The sequence below is a fragment of the Phacochoerus africanus genome, chromosome 8 (assembly GCF_016906955.1).
Source record: "Phacochoerus africanus isolate WHEZ1 chromosome 8, ROS_Pafr_v1, whole genome shotgun sequence".
NCBI classification, from domain to species: Eukaryota; Metazoa; Chordata; class Mammalia; order Artiodactyla; family Suidae; genus Phacochoerus; species Phacochoerus africanus.
Genome location: NC_062551.1, coordinates 100,135,771 through 100,163,064, shown reverse-complemented (window position 1 = coordinate 100,163,064; position 27,294 = coordinate 100,135,771). Strand labels below are relative to the sequence as shown.

Sequence of the window (27,294 nt, the reverse complement as noted above, 5' to 3'; positions counted from 1 at the left end):
GAATCAAGAATACAAAAGACAATGGCATATCTTTTAAAGATTATAGGAGTTCCCTTATGGCGCAGTGGGTTAAGGATTCAGCATTGTCACTGCTGTGGTCTGGGTCACTGCTGTGGCATGGGGTCAATCCTTGGCCCAGAACGTCTACATGCAGCAGGAACGACCAAAAAAAAATTAGAAAAACAATAAAAACTTCTGGCCTAGAGTCCTATGCCCAGTAAACACGTTCATCATAAATTAAAGGCATGTTCAGAAAGAAATATGAGGAAATTTGTTCCCAGCATATCCATAGCACAAGAAATGCTAAAGAAAAAGGGAAGGATACCAAAGGAAGTTTTCAAAACTGATTGGAAATGATCTGTTATGGGTATGTGGACATACAGGAAGGATGAAGAACACCAGAAAGGACAAATATAAAAGATTAATTAATTTTTTAAAAAAGTTATTGACTTTTTAAAAAACAAATATGATAACTATTGTGGTGGGTAAACATGTGAAAAAGCAACATAAGGCAATAATAGTAATATAATAAGAAGTGAAGGGAGAATTAAACACTTATAAGTGCATTATTCTGAAGCCGTAAAATACTACTTCGAGGCACACAGTTATATAAGTTATAGATTTCTGGTAATTCTTAAAGTATCATACAAAGAATTTCTAAAAATATAATAGAGGGGAAAGTAGAATAATAAAATCTTTTATTATTAATACTACTTTGAATTAATGGTAATTACCATCCACTTAAAATCTAATTTTAAACCTAATGGTGTTTTCTCAACAAAAGTTGCTGTATAATGCTCTGTAACTGCTGCATTCTGTTTTTCGTGTAATGTTTTCCTAGTATTGTTTTGGGAAGAAGATACAAACAGTTGATGTGGCTTAAGCTCTGTTTATCCTAATATGGTGAGTTATGAAGCTGTGAGGCTTGTCCCAGGATTGGAGCATCATGGTTATGTAATACTTCAAGACTGGAAGGTCATGGTCCCAGCTCCGCCCTGGGATGAAGGGGGAAATATTTGGACCCCTAATGAAAAAAGTGAGAACTCTTCCAAATGTGCTTTTCTCAAAAATGTTGTCTGACCTGATTGCCAAAAAAAATAGTTGACCACTGCAATTAAAGAATTCTTTGGGTGGATTCTCTCAGCAGAAACCAGTGTGTTGCGCAGACGGTCATGACCTGTGTTTCACATCGGATCCCCTTGTCCCAGCCGAGGTTGATGATGTTCTCTTCTCCCAGGTTCCACCAACATGACCTTCGCATGAGTGAGGAACTCAGCCATGACTAAGATAATTCTTATTAGCCCTAAAAATATATGCTCCTCATCTTCTAAGATTCACTTATTATTTCCCAAAGTTCTCACGTCTTAAAACATTTTCAGTGCTTCGTTACATCTGCATTTTTGCTTACTTTCTAAGATAAATTGCTCTGTGCAGCTATTGAGATGATATCTCTATATTGGCATGGAAAAGGTAGCTCTGACCTGTTTTTGAGTGGGGAAAAGCAAAACAGCTCATAGAACGATATCATGTGATACAGATGGGAGAAGACCTTCAGTTGCTGCTTTAAAAATTGTATATTTAAACTTTTATGCTTGTAATATACTATCTTATAATTTTTAAAAACTTACTCCATGTTTTCTGTTAAGACTGAATTGTTTACGAGTCAATCATATTCTTTATTAAGAGTAAACATTAAAAAAACTAGAACTAGAGGAGTTTAAGACATCTGTATGATTTTTCTGAATATGGCACATGGAGGGCAGTGGTAATTGGTTACACTTTTACAGAAGTCGATGTTGAGTTATTGTATTTTGCATCTCTTCTTGTTTAAGTTTTATATCTTGTATCTCTTTGGTCAGTGTTTCCTGTAAATTATCCATCTTTGCCTCCAGTTTATTTCCAATGCCTTACATCTTCTTCAGCATCAACAGTCTAAAGTCTTTTTCCTGGAGGCTGAGAATCTCCTCATGGCTTAGCTGTTTTTCTGGGGTTTTTTCTTTCTCCCTCATCTGAGTTATAGTTCTCTGTCTTTCCATTTTTATAGGTTTTTGGTGTGGTGACCTTCTTACAGATAATGAGTTGTAGCCTCTCTTACTTCTGATGTCTGCCCCCCTGTGGCTGAAGTCAGTATGGGGGCTTGGTGTAGGCTTCCTGATGGGAGGGGCTGATGCTTGCTCCCTGGTAGGAGGAGCTGATTCTAATCCCTCTGGTGGGTGGGGCTTAGTCTCTGGATGGGATTAGAGGCAACTGTGTGCCTCAGGGGTCTTTAGGGAGCCTGTTTACTGAGGGGTGGGGCTGTGATCCCACCTGGGTTGTTGTTTGCCCTGGGGCTTCTCAGAGGCTGGCTGACGGGTGGGGCCAGATTTTCCCAAAATGGCCACCTCCAGAGAAAGGCACTGCTGCTGAATATTCCCAAGAGCTTTGCTTTCAATGTCCTTCCCTCACAACAAGCCACATTCACCCCTGTTTTCCCAGGATGTCCTCCAAGAACTGCGGTCAGGCTTGACCCAGATTCCCTTGGAGACTTTGCTTTGCCCTGGGACTCAGTGCACGTGAAAGTCTGTGTGCGCCTTTTAAGAATGGGGTCTCCGTTTCCCCCAGTCCCATGGAGCTCTTGCCCACAAGCCCCACTGGCCTTCAATGCCAGATGCTCCGGGGCTCCTTCTCCCTGTGCCAGATCCCCACATGTGAGGGTTTGATGTGGGGCTCAGAACTCTCACTCCTGTAGGTGAGTCTCTGTGAACCAGTTAGTTTCCAGTCTGTGGAACTTCCCACCCATGAGATATGGGGTTGTTTATATTGTGAAATTGCCCCTCCTACCTCTTGATGTGGCCTCCTCTTTTTCTTCTGGAGTGGGGTATCTTTTTTAAGGTTTCTGGTCCATTTTGGTGAAGTGTAGTCAGTCTTTAGTTGTGAATTTTGTTGTTTTTAGGAGAGAAGTTGAGGTCCAGTCCTTCTATTCTGCCATCTTAATCCCGTCCTTCCCTTATTCCCAGAAATTGATGTTGATATTCTAGAATTCTATGAATTTTTTTTTTTTTGGTTTTCAGTATTGGGCTTGTTGCAAAAAAAGAAAAGGCTTAAAAGCCTAAAAATAATAAGAGGAGCAGTGACTGTCTTGATAACCTGTGTTGATTTCATATGTCTTGTCAAACTATAAAGAATTCAGGGAAGAACTCTTTATCACCCAGTTATCAAACACAGCTGCCTAAAATTATTTTTGTCACTCAGAAAAGTATAAAAAATAAAAGTAGATATTTCATACTCTCCCAAAATGCTTTTAGGGAGTTTTAAAAATAAATTGGTTATCTCACTGCAGAGCTAGAACTTACACAGTCTGGTCCAGTCTCAGGAGCAATGATCAAATTCCACAAATTTCTACTAAAAGTGATAGAGAAATTTAGGATTCCTAGAGGTGTAGACAATATGAGCACATAGAATTTTTGTTATTTTCCTCTTTTTTTTTTTGTATTTTCATGCACATCAGTGCACTTTACCTATGCCGTAGGACCTGGCTGAATTTGGTAGCAATCACTGGCTGCTCTGAATATCAAAATGTAATTGTCCGAAGCGAGTAAGAATGCCACCATTGGACATGACTGTGCCATTCATTACTCTTTCCATCAGGAGTCCCTCTTTTGGGTGGAACAGCTCTGACCACACATGGATTAAGGGGTTTTTGTTTAATTCCAGTGGATCCAAGGAGAAGAAGGTGAGCTTGGAGGAGTTCTCTGACTGGAGTTACATACGCATTCCAAATGGAAAATTAAAAAGCAAAAAGTCATGGAAGACTATGGACAGAAGCTTGTGCTATGTCAAGTAATTCAGTTGTTCTTCCTGGCTGGGGACTGAAGTGTTCCAGTTAATCAAACAGTCTGTTTCTAAGAAGTGTAGTATTTGTCAATCATGTATCATGGAAGTCAAACAGTTTTTAACTTTTGCAGCTTTATTGAGATGTAATTGATGTATGACAGTGGGTAAATTTAAGGTGTATGACCTGATGATTTGATACATATGTAGATTGCTAAATACATGTGTAATAAGGGTAGTGAACACATCCACCACCTCACATAAAAATATTTTATTTTTATGTAAATCTCCAGAATCTCTCAGAAGTCCAACATTTTGACATCTATCACCCCCACTGTGCCTTTTTTTTTTTTTTTTTTGCTTTTCTTAGGGCCACACCCACAGCATATGGAGGTTCCCAGGCTAGGGGTCTAATCAGAGCTGCAGCTGCCAGCCTACACCACAGCCACAGCAACGCAGGATCTGAGCCGCATCTGTGAACTACACCACAGCTCACGGCAACATTGGATCCTTAACCCACTGAGCAAGGCCAGGGATCAAACCTGAAATCTCATGGTTCCCAGTCAGATTCGTTTCTGCTCGCCACAGTGGGAACTCCTGTGCCTTTTTTTTAAAACTAGCATCCGTTGGATGTCTTTATGTCCTAAATGCTTTACATGTGCTGATTCATTTAGCCCTTGCAGCAACCCCAGAGGAAGTTACCCTTGGAGCTGCACCCTAACTTGTTCAGCTGTTGTCCTCAGGCAATTGTGCTGTTTGGTGATAACTGGAGCCTACACCACCTCCCTCAGCAGTTGGACCCTTCCCTTAGTGGCGATCCATTTCTCCCAGATTGAGTGAAGGTCTCTGGTCTGGGCCAGTGTCCCACCTCCCCATCCAAATATAGAGTTTTCCCATTTAATGTCATGGTTTATTTCCTCTCAGTAGCTCATTAACTTAAAAAAAACTTACCCTTAAATTTTAAAAATAGGAGTTCTTGTGACTCAGTGGTTAACGAACTGGACTAGTATCCATGAGGATGCCGGTTCGATCCCTGACCTCGCTCAGTGGGTTAAGGATCCAGCATTGCTGTGAGCTGTGGAGTAGGTCGCAGATGCGGCTCAGATCCTGAGTTGTTTCGGCTGTGGTGTAGGCCCACAGCTGTAGCTCTGATTCGACCCCTAGCCTGGGAACCTCCATGTGCCATGCGTGTGGCCCTAAAAAGACAAAAAAAGTTTTTAAAATTTATATTTATTTTTAAATTCTGGTAAAATACACAGATAAAATTTACCATATCAACAACTTTAATCTGCATTCTAGTAGTGTTAAGTGCATTCACACCATTGTGTAACCATTGTCACCATTCACCTCCAGAACTCTTTCATCTTGTAAATATGAAACTCTGTACCCATTAAACGGTAACTCTCCATGTCCTCTTCCCCACAGACCCTTAAAAACCAGCATTCTACTTTCTGTCTCTATGAATTTGATGACTTTAGGTACCTCATATAAGTGGATCATACAGCATTTATTTTTCTGTTTCACCTAGCATGATGTCCTCAAGGTTCACCCATGTTGTAGCATGTGTCAAGTTTTCCTTTCTTTTTAAGGCTAAATCATATTTTATTGTATGTATTTGCTACACTTTGGTTATCCATCTGTCTGTTAGTGGATGGACATTTAGGTTTCTGCTACCTTGTGGCTCTTGTGAGTCATAGTGTTATGAACACAAATGTTACATATTATCTCTTCAAGACCTTGCTTCACTTCTTTTGGGTATTTACCCAGAAGTCGGACTGAAGTGGAATTACTAGATTGTACGGTAGTTCTCTGTTCACTTTTTTTGAGGGACTTCCATGCTGTTTTCCACAGAGGCTGTACCATTTCACATTTGCACCAGCAATGAAGAAGGTTCCAGGTTTTCCACATCCTCGCCAATTCTTTGTTCCTTTTTTTTTTTTTTTGGCCAATATTAACTTCCTACTTTATGAGTGTGTGAAAATTATTTTTAAAAAACTATTTTTCTGTGGTAATCCCACATGGCCACAGAGTCATCATGAATTACAGAGAATGAAAAGGATGGGGCCACCACTGACTGGCAATTATTCCCTCAAACCCTTTCTGTCACACTCCATCTCTCCATTGATTTCACACTTGAATTTAATCACGTGATTGCTAACATGAGATAGTGATTGTCACTCACAGATACAATTCTTTCCTCAGAAAGTCCATCCCTCGCTGCCGAAGAATTAACAGGATGCTCTCCAATGAATCCCTACAACCCCCTGCGTTCAGCCGCTCCAATTCGCAGGCCTCTGTAGACAGCACCTCCCTGGAGGATTTCTGGCGGGAAACTGAAAGCATCAAAGAGAATAGCATGGGAGGTCAGGATGAGCATTCGCCGGCCGAGGTCAAGCCCCTGGATGGTAAGGTGCTAGATTTGCTTTCCTTTGTGCCATCTTTCCACGTATGCTCTGTCTTCTTCCATTGGAAAGGGAGAAATCATTCCACTGGTGGTTTACGAAATGAATCAGTAGAATTTGGCATCTAGCTCCTTGCTCCCACTGACTTCTGTCTGCTGGCCTGGCTCCGGGTGGCTCCCATCCAAGGTGACGTGACCTGAAGGAGGGCTGTCAGCACAGTCCAAAATGACTCCTCATCCATCACCACTTAGGGACGCTGGACCTGTTGATTCAGTTCACAGTCACCTGGCAGATTGAGTATTCTGACTGTAATGGCTTTTACATTTGTGCACAAAAGAGAGGGAGAGACAGCAAAAAAAATTGCCAGCATAATTCTGAAGGAAAAAATATTTGACTTTGAAGCATTTACTAGTAGATATTACATATTTAGAGAATGGATAATCTTATCCTTCACAAAATAAAAGCTATCATCAAGTATGTCAATGACTAATTTCCAGTGAAATTAAACAGAAGTTCAAAGACCACCCCCCCCAAAGTATAATTGTCCTTAATTTCAAAAAGAGCAAAATGACTCATCTGGGATTAAAAGCATAGGTTGTCTCCTCCAGGTGCTACCTACCAACAAGTAAATACATAGGAAAGTCTGAAGGGGGGTTAGTAGGTATCTACCTAAGATTGTTTTCTTTAGCCAATGATGAACCTCAGGACATCTATCAAGATAAACTGAAAGTTTAAAAACTTTTTCATTCTTCCTTCCCTTGGCTACAAGTCTATCTTTCTTAGGTTTCTGAAAAACTCTCTATCTTTTAGATCTATCACAATTAGGATTTTTCACTTAGCATTAGAAACAAAAAGTCCTACCACACATTTTATGAGAATCCATTCAAGGGAACCATCCTCTGTCAGTGAAGGGTGTTTTTATTCCTTTTACTTACATCCTTATATTTTGCCTTTTCGGATCTGGAAAGACACATAATGGAAAGTACCTCTTATTCTCCACTTCGTTTTTCTTGCTGTCTAGCCAGCTATCTGCATTCAAATCACGAGTTTGTGATGATAACCTCCAATTCCAATCCAACACCACAGAGTTCCTTGTTGGCATCCCTTTTTCTGTATTTGTAACTCCCTTCTCCAATAATGAGAAACCTAGTTCTTATTTTCCTCAGTATATTTTTTCATTTGCTCAAGCCTGGCGTATATAGACAATATTTTCAGGTTTGCCAACATAAACTTCGACAAAAGCATACCTACTAACTAGAGTTTGAAATTTGTTTTACTGATTTTTTTTTCCCTTGAAGCATATGCCCAGATCTTAACTGTGCAATTCAATGAGTTTTGACAAATGCTAATTTTGTAACCTCGCACTAATCAAGGTAGATAACATTTCAGTTATCAGATAACAACTCAGAAAATTTCCTCATGGTTTTCCCAGTCTCATCATGACTTGCTGTCCCTGGCCAGAGACAACCACAGTTGTGATGTTTTCGCAGCATAGATTACAGTTTGACTTCTTTCATGGAACATATTTTTGAGATTCATCTGGTGTAGTAATAGTGAATTCCTTTTCTTATTGGGTATATCTTGCTTTGTGAAATCTTTTGACTATTTTTAAAAATTATTATTGACCTGTATGAATTTTTCATACATTCTGGATATGTCTTTTGTCAGATATACATTTTGCAAATATTTTCTCACTGTCTGTGGCTTGCCTATTCATTTTCTTAGCGAGGTCTTTTGACTGGGTATCTTTCTCATTCCTTGAACTCTCTCGCGTTGCAGTTGTTTGCAACTGGCACATAGAAGTACAATTGATTTTTATAACTTTACCTTATATTCCATTACCTTTTTAAAATTCACTTACCAGAAGTTGTCTACCACTAGATTTCTTAGGATTCTCTACACAAATAGATCTTTTATGAATATGGACAGTTTTACTTTTTCCTTTCTGACTTTCCTGTTTTTATTTTTATTTTTATCTTTGTCTTGCTCTAGTGTACTGCTAAGGCCTCCAGTATAAGCTGTGTAAAAGTAAGTGGTGACAGTTCACATCCTTGCTATGTTCCTAGTTTTGCCAGGAAAGGGTGAGATGGGCATCGTTAAAAGTGATTGTAACTGTAAATTTTTTATAGATGCTTTTTATCAATGGCCTTCTAGTCCTAGTTTTGTGGGAATATTGTAAATGGATGTTGAACTTTTTCACATGTTTTACTTGCATTTTGATTTCTGTGTTTCCTGCATGTATGACTTTTGTGTCTAATTTGCTTGTTTTTTCTATCTTGTTAAGGTAGAATCCTAGACCGTTAGTTTTATTTTTTTTTTATCATTTTGATTATGAACAGTTCCTTGAAGCCCTGCTTTCCCTCTGTTCCACAAATTTCGCTGTTTTATTTTCATTAGTATTCAGTTTTAAATGTTTTCTCATTTTCTTGTTTATATTTAAAATTCTAAATAGTGGGGAATTTTCTAGACATCCCATCATTATTGGTTTCTAAATTAATTGTATTATGATTAAGTAATATAGTTTGTAAGTTTCAATCATTGAAATTTATTTAAACCTATTTTAAGGCCTATCATATGGTCTGTCTTGATCAAAGTTCCATGTACACTTAAAAAGGACATGCTCTATCTTTATTGAGTGGTATGGTGCTCTAAAAACACCCATTAGATCAAGGTGGTTAGTACATTTGATCAAAGTTAGTGTGATCTTCTTAATGTTTGATTTTTTTCTATCAATTACTGATGAAGGTTATTAAAAATCTCTAATTCTGTGTATTTTTCTACTTTTCTCTTTGATTCTTTCAGTTTTTGCTCCTTATATTTTGAAACTATGTGATTAGATACATATACATTTATGATTGTCATCCCTCCTTATTGAACCAGCCCATTTTATCATTATAAATGACATTTTTCAATATTTCTAGTAATAGTCCTTGTCTTGAAGTCTACTTTGTCTAATACTGATATAGTTACTCTGGGTTTCTTAAGGTCACTCTTTGTGTGGTATATCATTTTTTTTACTCTCTCTTTTTCATATTTTTTGTAATTTCTTTGTATCATTTCAGCTGTACTGCTTCGATTTTTAGTGACAGCTCAGGTATTATAATATTTATCTCTAATTTATTGCAGTATACTTGGAATAAATGTTAAACTTTGTCATACAAAATGCAGGAATTTTACAGCAGTACAATTCCTTCCTTTCCTGTCCAACACTTTATATTATTGTTATATGCATAGCATCTGCATATGTTATGCTACCATCAGTACAGCATTGTATATATAAGTCTCATATATTTTCACTGTGAAATAATTGCACACTTACAGAAGAATATCAAGTATAGTGCAAACAACCTTTTTTTCTGGACCCATTTGACCTTTTGAGAGTAACTTGCCAACCTAATGTCCTAACACTCCCAAGAACTTTAGGTCTTTAAGTATTTAATATGCATATATAAATATACATATTGTGAATACATATAAATGTACACTTTTTGTCTATTCTATCAATTACTGATAGATGACATAAAAATCTTCAACTTTGATAATTGCAGATTTGTCTAATTTTCCCCCTTTTTGGGGGGTCTCTCTTTTATATAAATATAAAGATATACATATATATATAGATATACATAAGCATATATATGGATCCATATAGAGAGAGTGAGCCATTGTCTAAATAGTAATGGTATATATATTAAAATCAAGAACTTATTTTGGAAGTTCCCATTGTGGCTCAGCAGAAACGAATCTGACTGGCATCTATGAGGACACAGGTTCGATCCCTGGCCTCACACAGTGGGTTAAGGATCCAGCATTGCTGGGAGCTGTGGTGTAGGTCATAGACGTGGCTTGAATCTGGCATTGCTGTGGCTGTGGTGTAGGTCAGCAGCTGTAGCTCTGATTTAACCCCTAGCCTGGGAACCTCCATATGCCACAGGTATGGCCCTAAAAAGACCAAAAAAAAAAAAGAAGAACTTATTTTGGATATATTATTATTATCTGGTCCAAATAATGCATTTAAATTCTGCCAGTTTTCCCCATAGTATCTTTTATAAGAAAAGAATCCAGTTCAGAATGGCATATATAATAGCTACATTTATTTTTAAAGATGATGCCTTATATTCATCATTTTCTGACTTAGAATAATTCCTTAAGTATATATTTTAACTGAAAGTTAATTAATTAAGGAATTAAACCAATATGTGTATATATTCTGCAAGTACTATGCAAGATTTTGGTGTTAGAGTTATTAATAAAGGCACATTTTTTTTTCTCTCATGGTATTTATAATCTAGTGGAAGAGAAAGTAATTTTTGAAATAATATAACTATATATTTTTAGGGGGGAATATTATTTGAAGGAGAAAGAAATACAGAAGTGTCGGGACAGACATCAGTAGGACTTGACCTTATCCAGAGTGTTCAGGGGAAAAAAGGAATGAATGTATATGTTGAGATCTGCAGCCCTAAATGGCCAATAATTAGGGGGGTCAAGGATTGGCATATCCAAAGGCCTTATTACAAACTAAAGCATAGTGCTTTTGAGGAACCAGAAGTAGACCAGTGTGGCTAAAGAAGTGAGGATGAGGAGAGCATGGTACAAGGTATGGCCAGAAAGGTGCGGCTACATACCCTGTGGGCCATGTTAAGGGTTTTAGTCTTAATCCTATGAGCAAGGGAAAATTTTGGCACTATTTTAGAAAGGGGTAATCGGTTCATGTCTGCATTGTGAAAGGAGGAATTTAGTTACAATATGGAAAAAGGATTGGAAAGGGAGCCAAGAATGGAAAGAACTGTTGGGAAGCTGTTGTAGCCATTTGGGTGAGAGATGGTGCTTGGACCAGGGTCACAAGCAGAGGAGACAGAGAAAGATGAGCACTTCTGAGACATAATTAGAAGGTAGTATCTAGGGAGTTAGTGATGTATTGATGTACAGAAGAGAAGGAGCTGTCAGTAATGTCTCCTGGGTTCCATGCTTTTGCTAAATTAGATGGATGGTGGAGTTCATGCATTTAGGGATGAGTGTGTGCAGGTTTGAACACGTCGAGGTTGCTATATGACTAGTAGAGCCAAGTAGATATTGAGGAGGCAATTGGACATATGGAGCTGGAAGTCACAGAGGTGTTTCCTGTGAGGTTACACATTTGGCAGCTGGGGTAATGAACACAGGCTTACCTTGTCCACAGTTCAGCAAAAAGGAGTAACACTCATCTCTCTGTAAGGCGTTTCTTTCCTACAGAAAATATACGTTCTAGGTATTCTGCGGTCTGAGTCCAAGGACTGAGACCATTTGCACCTTAGTGGATGTTAGCTGACCTTACAAAGTACTCCTTCTTCCCACTCTTTAATTATTGCTTACAGAGGGAGGGAGTAAATGGGGGAAAAATCCGGTTTTTTAAATTTCAGGATTAAATTACATTTATAAATTGTGTCTTTAAAAAGTGGAAATCTTATCTAATGCTTAAGTAAAGGAAGACTGCCAAGTCATAATTTAAAAGGTTTATTATTTTATTTTTTATTTTTATTTTTACTATCATAGCTGGTTTACAGTGTTCTGTCAATTTTCTACTGTACAGCAAGGTGACCCAGTCACAGAAACATATATACATTCTAAGAGGTTTATTATTTTAGATTCGGGCTACCAAAGCCAAGTTTACCTTTGCATTTTCTTTTAAAGGGACGACTTATAAAGCAAACGAGCAATAAAAACAAGGTAGCAAAAGGAATTGGAACTGTATATATAGACTTCAGAAGGCTTGGTAGCAAAAGGAATTGGAACTGTATATATAGACTTCAGAAGGCTTTTGTCCACCAACCAGTGATAGAATAATGCAGAGTCAAGTACCTCTGGAGTGATGATTTGACAGGTTATTTACAAATCAGTCTAATCTGCTCTTTAAATAAACCTTATTCAGGTAATGCTTGTTTAGTAGAATTCCCAGAAGGTAATATAGTGGATTTTCTGTCATGGGATGTTGTTACTGCCCAAACTTTTTATTGTTTTTGCACATCTGATTTTCAATAGCAATTTGTCATCATCATGATGTGTTTTTTTTTTTTTTTTGCTTTTCAGGGCCGCACTCACAACATTTGGAAAATTCCCAGGCTAGAGGTCGAATCGCAGCTGCAGCTGCTGGCCTACATCACAGCCACAGCAATGCAGGATTTGAGCCATGTCTTCGACCTACACCACAGCTCATGGCAATGCCGGATCCTTAACCCACTGAGCGAGACCAGGGATTGAACCTATATCCTCATGGGTACTAGTCAGATTGATTTCCTCTATGCCACAATGAGAACTCCTTCATCATGGTTAATTTTAAGGCTTTTAACTGCTTTCTGAAAAAAAGAAAGATTACCTAATGTTCAGAATAAGGGGAAAAGCAAGAGAACTCAAACCTATTGAATATATACTATCTTCCAGATTTTGCCATCTGTTATAAATTCCTTGACTAAATAATGCACCTAATATTTTGGTTATTATTGCTTCGATTTGCCAAGAGAACTCAAGACCTATGGATACGTAAGACTTTCCAACATTATTTATCCAGTTAAAACTGTGGTTGGGATTTAAACCTGCATTTGTGTGATTAAAAAATTCTCTGGCGTACCATTAAACTACTCATTTTCTGTTATGGTTTTAGTTTAAATATTCATGTTTTCTCATTGTTTTGAAATGGGCTGTTCAGATATGGCTTATGTGTAACTCTTCAGTAGGAAAAATTACCTTACCAATTCTGCCAAATAATTTTACTCTACTAGAAGATACTTTAATTTTGAATTATTTAAAACATACAATACAGACCTTTCATTCATTCTTAGAGGTCTTTTCCCACAATTACTCTGGAGAAAAAAAAAAGGATGGTCTTTTTAATTTTTTGAGGTTTAATTGACATACAACATTATGTTAGTTTTAGATGTACAACGTAATGACTAGATATTTGAATACATTGTGAAACGTTATCTAAAATGTAGTTAACATCCATTGTCACTCATAGTTACACATTTTTTAAAGTTACTGTTACTCTAAACAGTAGCATATTATTAACTATAGTCACCAAGATTAACTATAGTCCCAAGATGTATGTTACATCTCCATGACATTTATTTTACAACTGGAAGTGTGTATCTTTTAAACTCCTTTACCCATTTCACCCAGCCCCTTACCTGCTGTCTGTGGTAACAACCAATCTGTTTTCTGAATTCATGAGTTCAGACTTTTGTTTTTCTTCTAAATTGCACATATAATGAGATCACATGGTGTATGGTGTGTGTCTTTCTCCGTCTGACTTATTTCATTTGGCATAATGTCCTCAAAGTCCAGGATGGCCTTCCTTTATTATTTATTGATATTTCTTACTGATGTGTCCAAACTTACACACGTCATCCAGCCCAAGACCATGCTAACCTTCTCTTGGTTATGTCATTTTACAGAAGGAGAACTTGAAGCAGAGTGGTTGCAAGATGTAGGTTTATCCACCCTGATCTCAGGTGATGAGGAAGAGGATGGCAAAGCCTTGCTCTCCACTTTGACTCGGACCCAAGCAGCTGCAGTGAAGAAGAGATATAATACTTACACGCAAACCCTGAGAAAAAAGAACAAGCAGTCTGCCAGGGATGTCAGAGACATCTTTGGAGTCAGTGAATCCCCTGTGAGTAACAGACATGGCTCTGAACGTTTGTTCTGGTTGGGGTAGGGGAGGCGAACGTGGAAAAATGTACCAGAAAATGTTGGCTATGTTCTAGCTTTAAGAGGAAACTAAAACAATTTTATAAATTTGAAACATTAGTGATTATCGCTTATTCCCCGTAGAGCAGCCTCCCTCCACACAGAATGCATTCCCTCCTTTCGAAGATGGAGGATAACTTCTTTGGTACGGGAGCAGCTCTTGGTGGATGGGATACACGGAGCCTTTACCTAAATCTAAGCACTGAATGGAAACTTTGTGGACGGGCACAGGAGTCCCAGAGCAGTGGGTCCGAGAGTTATGAGCAAGTCTGGGTATTTGTTTTAATTGGGGGTGGGGATGGGAGCGTGGCCAGGGTAGCCTTTATGTTCAAAGAAATTCAAGTGGTAAAAAGCAAAAAATACGACATTAATTAAGTGGGCCAGAGAAGGATTCAAAAAACCATAAGGAAAGCATCACATGTTTTCTGAGAAATAGCCGTCTAAAATTCCAGCTTATCCCCTGGCAGTTCCCTGGCCACAATTTTACTTCTGGCGCTGCTGAGTCATGTCCTCCTGTTTCTGTGTTTGAGTTAGTGCTAACTCTGCCTTATAGTTCCTTCATTCACCCACTGATTGCAGCATTGCAGTGTTACATTGAAATAATCACATCACTGATGCATGAGATACTTATTGGCAGTTCTTTTTCTTTTCCTTTCTTTTTTTTGGCGTTTTAGGGCCACGTCCTCAGCATTTGAAGTTCCCAGGCTAGGGGTTGCATCCGAGCTGAAGCTGCTGGCCTACACCATAGCCACCACAATAACAACACAGGATCTGAGCCGCTGTCTGTGACCTACACTACAGCTCACAGCAATGCCAGATCCTTTAACTCACTGAGCAAGGCCAGGGATCAAATCTTCATACTCCTGGATACTAGTTGGATTCGTTATTGCTGAGCCACAACAGGAACTCTGGTGCAATTCTTCTGTCAGGGTCTGTGTAGATAGGATTGTTGGAACTTTGGGGTAGTTATTATCTAGGAAGAGGGGAACTTGATATTCTGCTGCACTCTCAGATCAAGTTGCCTGAGGCAAGTTAGTTAATCACTTTGATTTCGATTTCTCATGTTTCATTGTAATATCAATAATGACATAAATCAAAACTTCAAGGATGTTGGGTAGCAAGCGTGACTGAAGACAGTCTGCAGTTTGAGTTACGTTAGGTCATCTCTAAGTCAGCTCTTAGGTACAGTAATCATATGGGCAGCTCGCATGTACAGAGTTAACCTTTGCATTTGTGTTAACAATGTCCTGGAATAGCCCTGTCCTTTAGAACTTTCTACAGTGAAGAGAATGATCTGTTTCTGTGCTGTCCAGTACAGTAGTCCCCAGCCGCATGTGGCATTAGCACTTGAAATGTGGCTAGTAAGGAACTGAGATTTTACTTGTATTTAATCTTAATTGAGTGGAATCTAAAATGTCCCATGTGGCTTATAGCCAATGTATTGAACAACACAGTTCTAGATTCTTCTGTTGTATATAATGGTGTACATGAGGTAAGAGCATTTTGAGTTCTGTGCTGTTTGAATTTTCACCCTCCTGAAACCAGTGTCCTCCTGGAAGGTGAGATTGTCTAGAACTGCACCTGAGGAAAGGTGAGGCCCACAAATTCAGGCCAGGGCTCCAGCCACCTGAGTCCCAGACAAGATGCCTATCAAAGAAAAGGTTTACCCTTCTGGTTTAAATTCCCTGGGTCATTTTGCTGTTATCTTGAGAGAGTCCTGAGAACTTGGTCTATATGCATGCTTTCCCATTTCTGTTTCTCATTACTTCAGACTAAGATTTTTCTTTTTCCCTAGCAAACCTCAAAATACAGAAGGGTTTATAGCTTCTCCTGAATCCTCCAGTTATTCAAGAAAATGCATAACTAGCCTCTCAAGTTTTCCTTAAACTTTGCTCTTTAGTCTCACACACACACACACACACACACACACACACACACACACACCAAACAACAACAAAAAAGTGCTTCTCCCTCTTCTTTCACTTAGATCCCAAAGGAAAACTTCATGTGGGCACTTACTCATCAGGGCTTAAGTATAAAAAAAAATGAAGAATATTTTACTTTTCCGTAACATGCAAGTGGCAAGCGCAATAAAGCGTTGGTTGTCTAACTCCAGCCAAGGCAGAGAGAGGTCTGAGTTCAAGGTGGGCCGGGGGCTGGCCCCGGAGCTCTTCCTGCTGTGCACCTTCCTCTCCTCCCCTCCCAGTTGTGCTGCTGGAGCCCCAGTTCTAGGGAGACTGAGGAATGAGGCAGGGGGGTGGTTGCAGGTGAAAGGAGGATCATGTATCCAGAGAGTTGAGTCCTGTGCTGTCCTGAGAAGTGGGGCATTGGGAAGTCAGGGCAAGCCTGGCATTGCATTATGCTGCTTCCAAGTTCAGGTTGCTCTTTGTCAAAAATGTGAAAAGCCACACAAATCAAGCCTTTTAAAAATATGGTATATTTACAATATGTAAGGCCTAATAAACATCTCCACAGATTTTTTTTCTTTTTCCCAAAACATTCAGCATCTGCAAGTAAATGGACGTGGAAGTTCTTAGGAATATGCCTGAACTTTTACGTTTCCTACTTGAATTTGACAGCATGAACACTAATTCCTCCCCCCCGCCTTCTCTTGCTCCAAGTGTGTGTCTGTCCTGGTGTGTCTTTGAGTGGGGGTACCTCCACTTCCTCCCTACCCCACCCCCGTCATCCCCCACCCCCTTCTATTCTTTCATTCTTTCTTTCTCATTATTCGCCTGCATTAATAGAACAATTACTTACAGTTTCCATTTCACTTTCTTAATGAAGTTTTAACATTACAAGTGCAGAAGGTAATTTTGCATTAATTTTAGGCATGTGAATCCAAACCATTATACTTACCAAATGAAGATATAAGTAATTTAGAGGATAGATAGGTAGATTATACTAGTTCTTTTCTTAATTTTTGCACATAGAATCCCAGGCTCAAAACCATTTTTCTTTGGAATTTTGAGGATATTTGTCCCTTATCTTCTCTTGCGCACCGTTACTATGGGGAGGCACAATAGCAACCTCATTTCTTTACATAGAAATGTGGAAGCTTTTTGAATTTTATTTTTATTGTTGAAACCTTGAAATCTTAGCAGTTTTACCTTTTAAAAAAATCCAGCCTGGTTACTATTAAGTGAGCTTTTTCATCCTTCGGGCTCCACATATGTTCTCCCAACATTTAAAACAAGTATTTGTTCCCTTCTCCTATCTCCTTCTGGATCTTAGATGATAATGTTAGATGATTGTTGCATTGCTTGGATTGAATCTCAGTATCTCTTAAATGTTCTGTTCTATTTTCTAACCTTTGTTTGTACCTTTGTTCTGTGTTTCTGTCTATCCCATCAACTGTATTTAATTTAATTTAATTTTTTTTTTTTAGGGCCACGCTTGGGGCATATGGGTGTTCCCAGGCTAGGGGTCAAATTGGAGCTACAGCTGCTGACCCACACCACAGCCACAGCAATGCAGGATCCGAGCCATCTCTGTGACCTACACCACAGCTCACGGCAACACCAGATCCTTAACCCACAGAGCGAGGCCAGGGGTCAAACCCGCAACCTCATAATTTCCACTTGGATTCATTTCCACTGTGCCACAGTGGGAACTCCCTATCCCTTCAACTTTGTCTTTAAGTCATTAATTTGGCCTTTGTTGTATTAATACTTATGCTTTTCATTAATTTTTAAAAATTTAACAGTCATCTTGTGAATTTACTGAAGACTCTCCTTTCCTCCATATTTCCCTTTATTTTGTGATTTGTTCTGATTTCTTGGCGGCAGTAGCCTCTCAGCATTTTGAAGGTACTAAATTACACCTTAAATTCCAAGGTTCTCTTCTTTTCTTTGTATTATCTCTTGCCTTTAGGGTCATCTGTTTAATTTTTGGCATTATTACATTGCTGTTGTTCACTTGATTTTGATCCTTAGATATTGTGTTGGTTCATATTCATTAATGGAGAACTAGATAGATTGATGGATTGATTAGTAGAAGTAATACTTGTGTATTTGCTATGCAGTTATATAGATCTGTTTTCTTCCTAAAACTCTCCCCCCAAAAACAGGGGTCTGGGCCTGTGTGAGTGGTGAAGTGTGTCAGTGTCAACCGTCACACTTCACTTTAAGGTGTATATGTGTGTGTGTGTATGTATACATATATGGCATCATGACAAAATAACAAGAGTCCTGCAGAATCCTAATTTGTTTTTTTTTCTGGCAAACCTAGCTTTCCTTTTTATATTCCTGTCTGTGTCCTCTCAGAAGGCCCCAATACATTGCAATTCAACATTCTTTCTGTCCAGAACCACCACACCCATATTAGGACAACCACTGCCACTCCCACGGCGGGTGTTCACTCTGTTTCCAAAGGGAATTCCATTTAGCTGCTGCCTGCTGTCCTTCTGCACAGCTGTTGGTTGTCCCCTGAATTGGGCGATGCCTTCCTGCTCTTCATATTTTCATTATGGATGTGTGCTTTTTCTGGTTAGGCATTTACCTTCCACACACTTTTCTCTTACACCTTTTCTTCAGGCTGAGAGATTTCCCTCTACCCTTATGAAAACATCCCTTGATATCTTCCAGGCTTTTTATCTTCCAGGAACATCCAGCAATTTCTGTTCTGCTAATCGAAATGCCTAGTGGTTTCTAGATCTACTCTTTGAAAGAAGTATCTCTTTGACACTTTGAGTGATACACAGGGTTAGGATGTGCACTGCCCTATCTTGATCCAGTTTTTTCTTATGCTGCTTCTTCAATAGTATTTGCTCCCTCCCCAAAATGTGGGTGTTTTTTCCCCCCTGATTTTAAAAGTAATACGTAATGTTTATTGGAAACAGAAAATATGTACAAGCAAAATAAAACATGAGTATTCCTTTGGGCTCAAATAAAATTTTGTGATTTAATTAAATGTCCAACAAATACAATTTTCAGGGAAGTTCTAATCATAAAGGAATAAATTATTTAACCCTTGTTTTAGTGGTATTATACACCAAATCACAAATATTAAATCAGCCTCTGGATATATGTAACCCAAGGTCTATTGTCCATTTTATCATGGGCAGAAGTCGAGTTCCCAAACAGGTTTTCCTAATATCCAGAGGATGTAAGTCAGTTATTCCATTCACTAATACATTTAATTGAGCAAAAAATAGTCAATCTAATGTATTTTCAGTTTCATAATTGATTAACAGTTCAAGGTGGAACTAACTCATAATTAACTGTTTAAATATAGTCATACAGTCATTTTTAAAAACATAATTATATCACCTTTTTATACATTTGACTGCATGGCATGGAAAACCTAAGCAATCATGAGTTTTACAGATGTGGATTTGTTTTTTTCCCTCTCACAGAGGAAACTGAAGGTAGGTGTTCTTTTGCTTTAGCGTAGATCTAGCCTCCTTCTATCTAATTTATCTTTCATAAGTGGCCTTCATTCTTTTGCTTAGCAAGGTGACCAGGCCACTCCTGTCACCATGTCCATGTTCCTGGCAAGTCCTGGACCATGTACCAGCTGACTCTGTATCTCCGACTTTGGTTTCCCAGAAATCTTACTCGGGAGAATTCCAGTTACCTTTCATTGCCCAGAAATGTTATACAATTCTTCTTAGGTCCATGATAGTCTAGGAAATGGATATGTTTTCATTGTACACAAGAGTTCCTAAAAACAACAACAACAACAAAAAAAAAACCAACACTCAGGATCCTTCTAAGGAAGACTGGCAACTGGGTTTGGGGCAGGCAGTTGACACCATCTTCCACAGAGACCCATGTCTGTCATCCTGCCCGGGGTGTAGCGAGCCCTTGGTCGTGGCTGCTAAGTGACCAGGCACAGTGACCAGTGCACAGGCCATCATATCTACGGATGTCTCACCGAAGCTGTGTAAACACACACACTGTATGTGTGACACGTGATTGAATGCACAGCTCCTCCTGGGAGAACATGCCTGAATAAAAATGCACTTTCATTTTTCTCAATAGCCAGATGATTTTTGTTGTATCTCAACTCCTTTTTTGGATGGGACCCTGGATGAAGAAGGGATATCAGCAATTCCCTGCAGAAATGGTCAACTGGTAAGATCAAGCAAGGGGAAGCGAGAGCAAGGAGGTTAGGTGAAGGAATGGTTTCAAGGCAGCCAGGAAAATTTGGAGGAAAAAAAAAAAAAAAAGCCTACTTACTTGGTAACAATGAAGGAAAAAGGCTCAGACCCAGGAATGAATAATTAAGTACTTAAATCCACAAATAACTACGTGGCTTACCTCTACCTACAATAACAAAAACAAGCACAGCTGCAGCGATAGGCACAGCCAGAGCCAGGAGTCAGTACATGGGGGAGGTTGTCAGCTAAACCATTGTTCTCTTCGCTGAGGACATAATGGAAAAATTTAGGTGACCTCTATGTATTGTTCGGTATGAATTTAATTCTCACCATAAGAAGTATTTTGACATTTCAGTTATTTTCTAAATGTAAATATATTGTGGGAGCAGCACTGTAGCATCTTCAATGTGTAACAGTAAGTGGAAAAATATATTCTCTCCCACAGGAGGTAAACACATTTCATCCAAGTCCACTTTCTCCAGTTTAATACACAGTGTCAAAGGGTGCCGATCTGAGTTCAGAATTGCTAGTGAAATCATTTCAGTGAAAGAGATGGATCTCATAGTGTGATCTGTACCTCTTGCCAGGGGGCCCGGGTCCTCTCGTTGAAGTGGTGCACTCTGAGAAGGACAAGGTGTACTGACTTCTGCCTCCACTTGAACTTGTGGCGGGAGAACATTTGCAATGAGAGGCCTTCCTCTCTGTTCTGGGTCTCTTTCTCTTTAGCTCTTATTTCCCTTTTCCTAGCAGAGGAAGAGGGGTCCTTTGTTGTCCTATGAGTAACCCCTGTACCATTCTTCATCTGACGATGACGATGGTGATGATGGTTAGATTCTATACAGTTTACTTTCATCCTGCATCTATTTTCTCTGGGGCCCTCCATCTGCATCTTACAACTGTCAGCTTATACAAGCTCACCCTTGCCCCTTCCAAAATTCTGTTCAGGGCTTTGCATGTGGCCAGTTTGTGTTCTGGTTGCTTTTCTGTTGCTTGAAGAGCAAGGTAGGCCAAGGTCTGGAGGTGGAGGGTGGCCCCCTGGGGCTGTGAGCCATGCTGGTTTTTTTCTAATTTTATTGTATTTCTCATCAGAGTGTGAATTCCAACTAGTCAGAGGTCTTTATGTTTTCTGTTGCGTTGGTAGCAGGTCTCCCCAGGTTTTAGATTATTCCCTCGGTGCAGGGGGTCTTCTCCACCTTCCTTCCAGCCAGGGCACTTGGTTCTTCTCTGCCCGCCCCATCCCCCTTCACTGCAGCCACCGCCGCCTCTCCTCTCTGCCAGAGGAGGGGCAAGTCAGAGTAGACATGACTTGCTTTCAAATAAAGGAGTTTCTACGAGCTTTTTGTCCCTCCTGCCTCTCCACACTGTTTTGATAGCCTCCTCCTCACCCTCGGGCTATAGGGATGGCTCAGCCCATGACCCCAGACATTGGACAGATGGGACAGCAGCCATTCATTCATCACTTATTCGCACAGCCTAGGGGAGGAGGACTCCACAACCACACAGACCCACACATGGGGTACACTTGGGAACACAGTGAACAACCAGGGGTGCAGGAGGTAGGCTCTGTAGTACCGAGAAAGCGGGGTGCCCCCTGGTTCCTATGGGAGGAGGGGTTCAGCTGGTTTGAATGAGGGGACCAGGAATGAGCACTGGACTAAACGAGTAGACAGGGAACTGAAACCCACTGCTCAGGGATAAGCAGGAACTGTGACTGGTCCCCTACATAAGGGGCATTGTCTAGCTGGGGACCTTACCTGAGGTAGTGGGGGACAGCGGGGGGGGGGCACTTTGACTTAGGCCACTCGGCCTCCAGCTCCTATCAGATGTCAGAGCAGAACCTAAGAGTGAGCCTTGTCCTAGATCTTCTCTCTCCTTCACACTCAAACCCAGCCATGCACTCTCGGGATGAGTCTGGACCTCTTTTGTTTCTTTTCTCTTTTATCGCTATCCTTTTCATTTCAGATCTTTGAGGGTCTTGTCATCTTTTAAAGGTTAAAGGCAAATGTGGTGCCAGGCCCATGAAGAAATCTCCCCCTGAGGTGGAAGAGAACAATTACATTTTACTCCAGTCACGCCCCTGACTCACTCACAGGTTTATAAAATGAGAAAGCAGTGTTGCTTTTTATCAAGGAGGCGAATGAGGGCTAGCATGACAGAACAACTGTAGAGAGTAGTAGAAATATTAATTTGCATAATCACATATATTACAAAAATGTTACATCTTCTTAGCAGATTGCATCTTTTATCCTTTGAGCAAATCTGGCAAGAAATATCTCTGGATACTAAATTTTCATATCCAAAAAGCTTAAATCCTAAACTGGTGAGTATCATAGTGTTAGGCTTTAATCATTTTCTTTCAGAAATGTGTAAATATTAACCTGTTTGCTCTTTCATATAGTGTTAATGTTAAGTCTGATGCCTCTCTAAATCATTCTTATTTATATCCTGCTCTCGTTTTTGTATTTCTGGAAGCTTTTTAGGTTTATCTTTGTTGTTGGAGACCTGAACTATCATCAGGATAGAAAACACATTTTTTCATCGTGGTCAGCACTCAGCCTTTTGTTTCTGAAAAATATTTCCTTTTGGTTCTGAACATTCTTTTTCCATTATTCCTTTTATTTCATTACCTCCATTTTCTCTATTCATTTCTTGCATTCAACTCACATATCTCTTAAATTGTCCCATATTTTCCATGTTCTTTTTTCCTGTTTATTCTGTTTGCTAGCAGATTTTTGTCTACATCATTTTGTGGAAACGTAATTTTTGTCATGAGTGGTTATAATCGGGCCCTGTTGATTTCTGAATCCGCAGTCATACTGATAATTCAAAAGATCCTCCTCTTTCACTGATTTACTCTTTATTGTTATAGTTACTCCTAATTTGTGGTTAAAATAGTCTCTCAAATCTCTCTGAAATTATTGTATCATTCTAAGCTTTTTTCTCTTCCCTCAATTATCTCTTTCTTCCCAAATGTTTATCACTGTACTTCTTTTTAAAAATACTGATTTTCTCTATGGCTGACTTCTTTATAATGTTGATTTCCTCCAACGGCTGATGACCCTTGGAGATGGATTGAATTAACTAATGACTTTTAGGATATGTCATTGCTGTGATTTCCCTGCCATTATACAGATATTTGCCCAGAGGACAGCTTATCCAATAAGAGGGTTAGCTTTGGGTCCTGTGTTGTTTGTTTGCTTTTTGGGGCTTTGTCCTTTCTTTGCCAGCAATGTTGTCTTATGTTATTCCTAGGCTGTCTCTCTACAATTAGGAAATAAATTTTTTACTTTTTATTTTCCAGGAATTTCTAATAATTTTCCATGTATTATTAGAACACTTTGTTGGTTCTCAGTGCGCTTTGGGGCTGTTCTTATAGAAATACGGCCTTTCTGTAATTCTGAGGGAGGTGGTTGGGAGTGATGTGTCCTCTGTCCACCATCATGATCTAAGTTTTCTTCTGTTGCCTCTTTGGCATCATTTCCACTTCCAAACAGGTGTGCGTTCTTCTTATTCATGTAATACATACACATTGGGGAAAGTTAGAAAATGCAGAAAAGCAAAATGAAAAATAACAGTTTCTAAGGTCTGATATAAAAGTTAATTTCATTAATATCCAGTATGTTTAAATTTTGCAGAAAGTTGCTTTACTCATGGAATGGAATATTTGCAGCTTATTTTGGGAGAGGCTGTTGTATCACAAATGCTGCTAAAACTCTTAGAGTGTAAGCACAAGGGCTACAAGACAGTATATCACACCACACAATTGTCTCAAATATACTTACTGCATAATGAGAATCAGTTTGTCCAATGCTCAGTGAATGGGAATGAAATATTTGTGTCTGTGAGATAGTCAATCTAATGTATTTCCAGTTTCACAATTGAAAAAAAAAAACCTGACTACTCTTGCTTTTGATTTGTAAATTATCCCAACATACAGTCATAAAGTCTGATTTCTAAGTAGCATAGTTTTCTCAGTAAGCTGCATGGCTTAGACAATTAGAGGTTTATTTTTCTTACAAAAAAAGAAATCTGAGGCTAGTATGAGTGATATTAGTAGCATGGACCTACCAATTTTTTTTATCTTTCCCTTCTGCTCCTCTTACTACACAGGCAAGTATTTAATGCTTGTAGGATATCTGGCGTCACAGGTTCAGTGTCCATGTTCTGGAATATGCATCAGTCAGCTGATTTCATCCACTCCAACAAGAAAACATGAGCCTTCCTGGAAGCTTACCAAATAGGATTTCACTCATATCTCATTGGACACTAACCATCTTATGATCTCACTTAGTCCTTTTAGGTAGACATACAGCATCTTGAAGCAAAATCATGGTATTCATATGTTAAACAAGAAAAGTGGGATTTGGCCAGCAGGTAGAGACGTCTGCTTTTTAGACCTGTTTCTATTACAGTGTATGAATGTGCCAGGATCAGTATACTTACCAAGGATTGGGCAAGGCTCTTACCATGGTATTGTAGTCAGTAACTCAATGGATCGCCACGTGTGTAATGTGTAATTGAATAAACCATCACATTGGGAAGGATAAGCCTGGATAGAAATGACTTTGGTTTCTCTCATTAGCCAGGTGATGCCTGTGACGACCATCCTAGGCAGTTGGATGGCCCCCAGGAGGAAAAGGAGCTGCCAGGAGTTATCAAAACAAGTGGTTCTTTGGTAAGTTATAGATGGAGACCAGGGTGCAGGGATGGACAAAGAAGCCATTCCTTCAAGACAGTCATGCAAAACTTCAAAACAATGCAACCGAACTAAGATGGCTGGACAGCTGCAGCCCTCAACACACCTTTCTCCCTTGCATCAGTTTGGAGGAAGACATTCAGCAGGACATGAACCCAGGTTTAATAAAAGTCACAGATAACTACATAGGCTCTATTAAGACAGATACATACCTGGAAAACCTGTGATGGCAGGCATTTTTGACAGATTTAGTTCCTTTACATTTTTCTTTTATTTTAAAAAAGTTCTCATAAGAGTTTTGGTCCCATTGAGTCCCAGGTCCACCCGGTGTGGACATGGAGTCACAGGACAGCAGTAGGGGTCCCCACATTGTCTGTTGTTTCCCCCACCCAGGGCGAGCACCAGGCCCCTGACTTCTGAGCCCACTCTTCATCTCTTCATTGTGGGACTGCTGTGCCCCTCCCCATCCTCCTGCTTCTCCCCAGGCTTCTACTCCCCACTTACCCAGAGGAGGGCAAAGCCAGGCAAGCCTGGGAGGAAGATCAGGCATCTGTCAATTTACAACTGGAAAAGGTGGCTTTATTTAGAGTTTGGCCTGAGGCTTTTATCACATCTATTTTTACTTGCACATCTAAGTTATCTTTTCTCTGCTTTGTTGGAGCTTCTGTCCTCCATTTTCCCTTTAATTTTTTCATTGTCATGTTCCATCCCCTGCGTTCCTCTCAGGTAGAGAAAAGCAAAATGCATCCCAGTAGGTTCCCTCCTTCCTACTGAGATGGTGCTGGGGAGAGACTTAGTTTGAAGGGCTGTGCACACGAGAAACCCGGATGTGGTTACTCACACCTTTGGGTGTTTTCCCTCGTAATTTGGAGGAGATAGTAGCTGCCTGTTTCAAAAGTTTCTCTATTTGATGAGGGTAATAGATTTTGAGGAAGAATTTATGCTATTCCTAGACTATTTCTCTCTGACCACCACACGCCTGTGAACGCTGCTGTTTTAGTTATATTTTGTTGACCCAGCTTGGTGTTGGAAGAGAGAGGCTTGGTCATTTGACTTAACTCTCCCATTTTATCCCGGAATATAATCCCTATTGTTTACAGAAATAATGCAGAACTCCTTTTTATATTAAAATTTCCACAATCTGTTCCATACTAGTATGCCCAGCCTTTAGTTCCCTCAGTTGAAGGCTGAACCACACAAATCCTCTACTTTTGAAAAGAAATCAACTTTCTCTCTCATTTTTTTTTTGGTCTCTTTGTCTTTTTAGGGTCACACCCATGGCACTTGAAGGTTTCCAGGCTAGGGGTCCAATCAGAGCTGTGGCCTCTGGCCTACGCCACAGCCACAGCAACGCCAGATCTGAGCCACATCTGCTAATCTACACCACACCTCACGGCAATGCCGGATCCTTAACCCACTGAGTGAGGCCAGGGATCAAACCTGCATCTTCATGGATGCTAGTCGGGTTAGTTAATCACTGAGCCACGATGGGAACTCACAAATCAACTTTCTCTTTTAAGAATATACTTTGAGTTTTCTAGTGGTAAAATTCTGTTCAGTCTTTTCTTATCTTTTAAAATGGGCAAAAAAATGTGAATAGACACTTCACCAGGAAGGAGATGGGGATGACAAATCATCTCATGAAAAGCGCTCAGCATCCTTAATGGTTATAGAAATGCGTGTAAAGCCATGATGTCTCTGCATCCCTTGTCAAATGGCCAAAATGAAAAACACTGACCGTCTGGCCCAGGGCTAAGGATACAGAACATCTGGAACTCTCATATGTTGCTGGAAGGAATGTAAGATGGTCCATCCACTTTGGAAAATAGTTTGGTTGCTCCTTAAAATATTAAGCACATGCCTACCATATGGATAGGTAGATACCTACCATCTTGATAAAATATTAAGCATATACCTACCATTCTATCCATAGATAATGTATATTCACACAAAGACTTACCCACAAATGTGTATAACATAAAAGCCCCAAACTGGAAACAGCCCAGTTTTATCTGCAGGTAAATAGATGAACAAATGGTGATAGGTCCATACAGAGGAATAGTTCTCAGGAATAAAAAGTGATAAACTATTGATAATATACAAACATGGATGATCTCAAAATAATTATGCCATGTGAAAGAAGCCAGATAAAAAGGTTCTGTTTCTATGAAATTACAGAAATTGTAAACTAACCTATAGTAAGGGAAACAGCAGTACTTGCCAGGAGGTGGCCAAGGAGGAGAGGGAAGGAGGGACAGCAACTGTGCTGATGGTTTTCAAAACTCATCCAGATGTATAGCTTATAACCTTGAAATGCATATAGTTTACTATATGACAGTTTTACCTCAAGAAACCTTTAAAAACAAGTCCATATAACATATTATGATTTCATTAATATCCAGCATGTTTATTTTACAATACAGCTACTTAGAATAAAGGAATCATCTATTCACATATTATATGTGATTGAGTCTTGACTCTCAATCACAAATGCCACTAAATCTTGGCATTTACAAAAGGCTTACCACCCAATCTACAATCCTGACAAACTCCAAATC

At 39.4% G+C, this 27,294-nt stretch overlaps 1 protein-coding gene across 3 annotated transcripts in view; it reads left to right on the top strand.

Annotated features, from left to right (window-relative positions):
• Positions 1-27,294, top strand: part of ARHGAP28 (Rho GTPase activating protein 28) — a 155,625-nt gene that overhangs the window by 84,541 nt on the left and 43,790 nt on the right. For all 3 annotated transcript variants that reach the window (XM_047793753.1, XM_047793752.1, XM_047793751.1), the window contains exons 2-4: positions 6,013-6,215; positions 13,643-13,860; positions 24,623-24,715. In XM_047793753.1, coding sequence (XP_047649709.1) covers positions 6,013-6,215; positions 13,643-13,860; positions 24,623-24,715 — 514 coding nt within the window. The remainder of the gene's footprint in view (positions 1-6,012; positions 6,216-13,642; positions 13,861-24,622; positions 24,716-27,294) is intronic.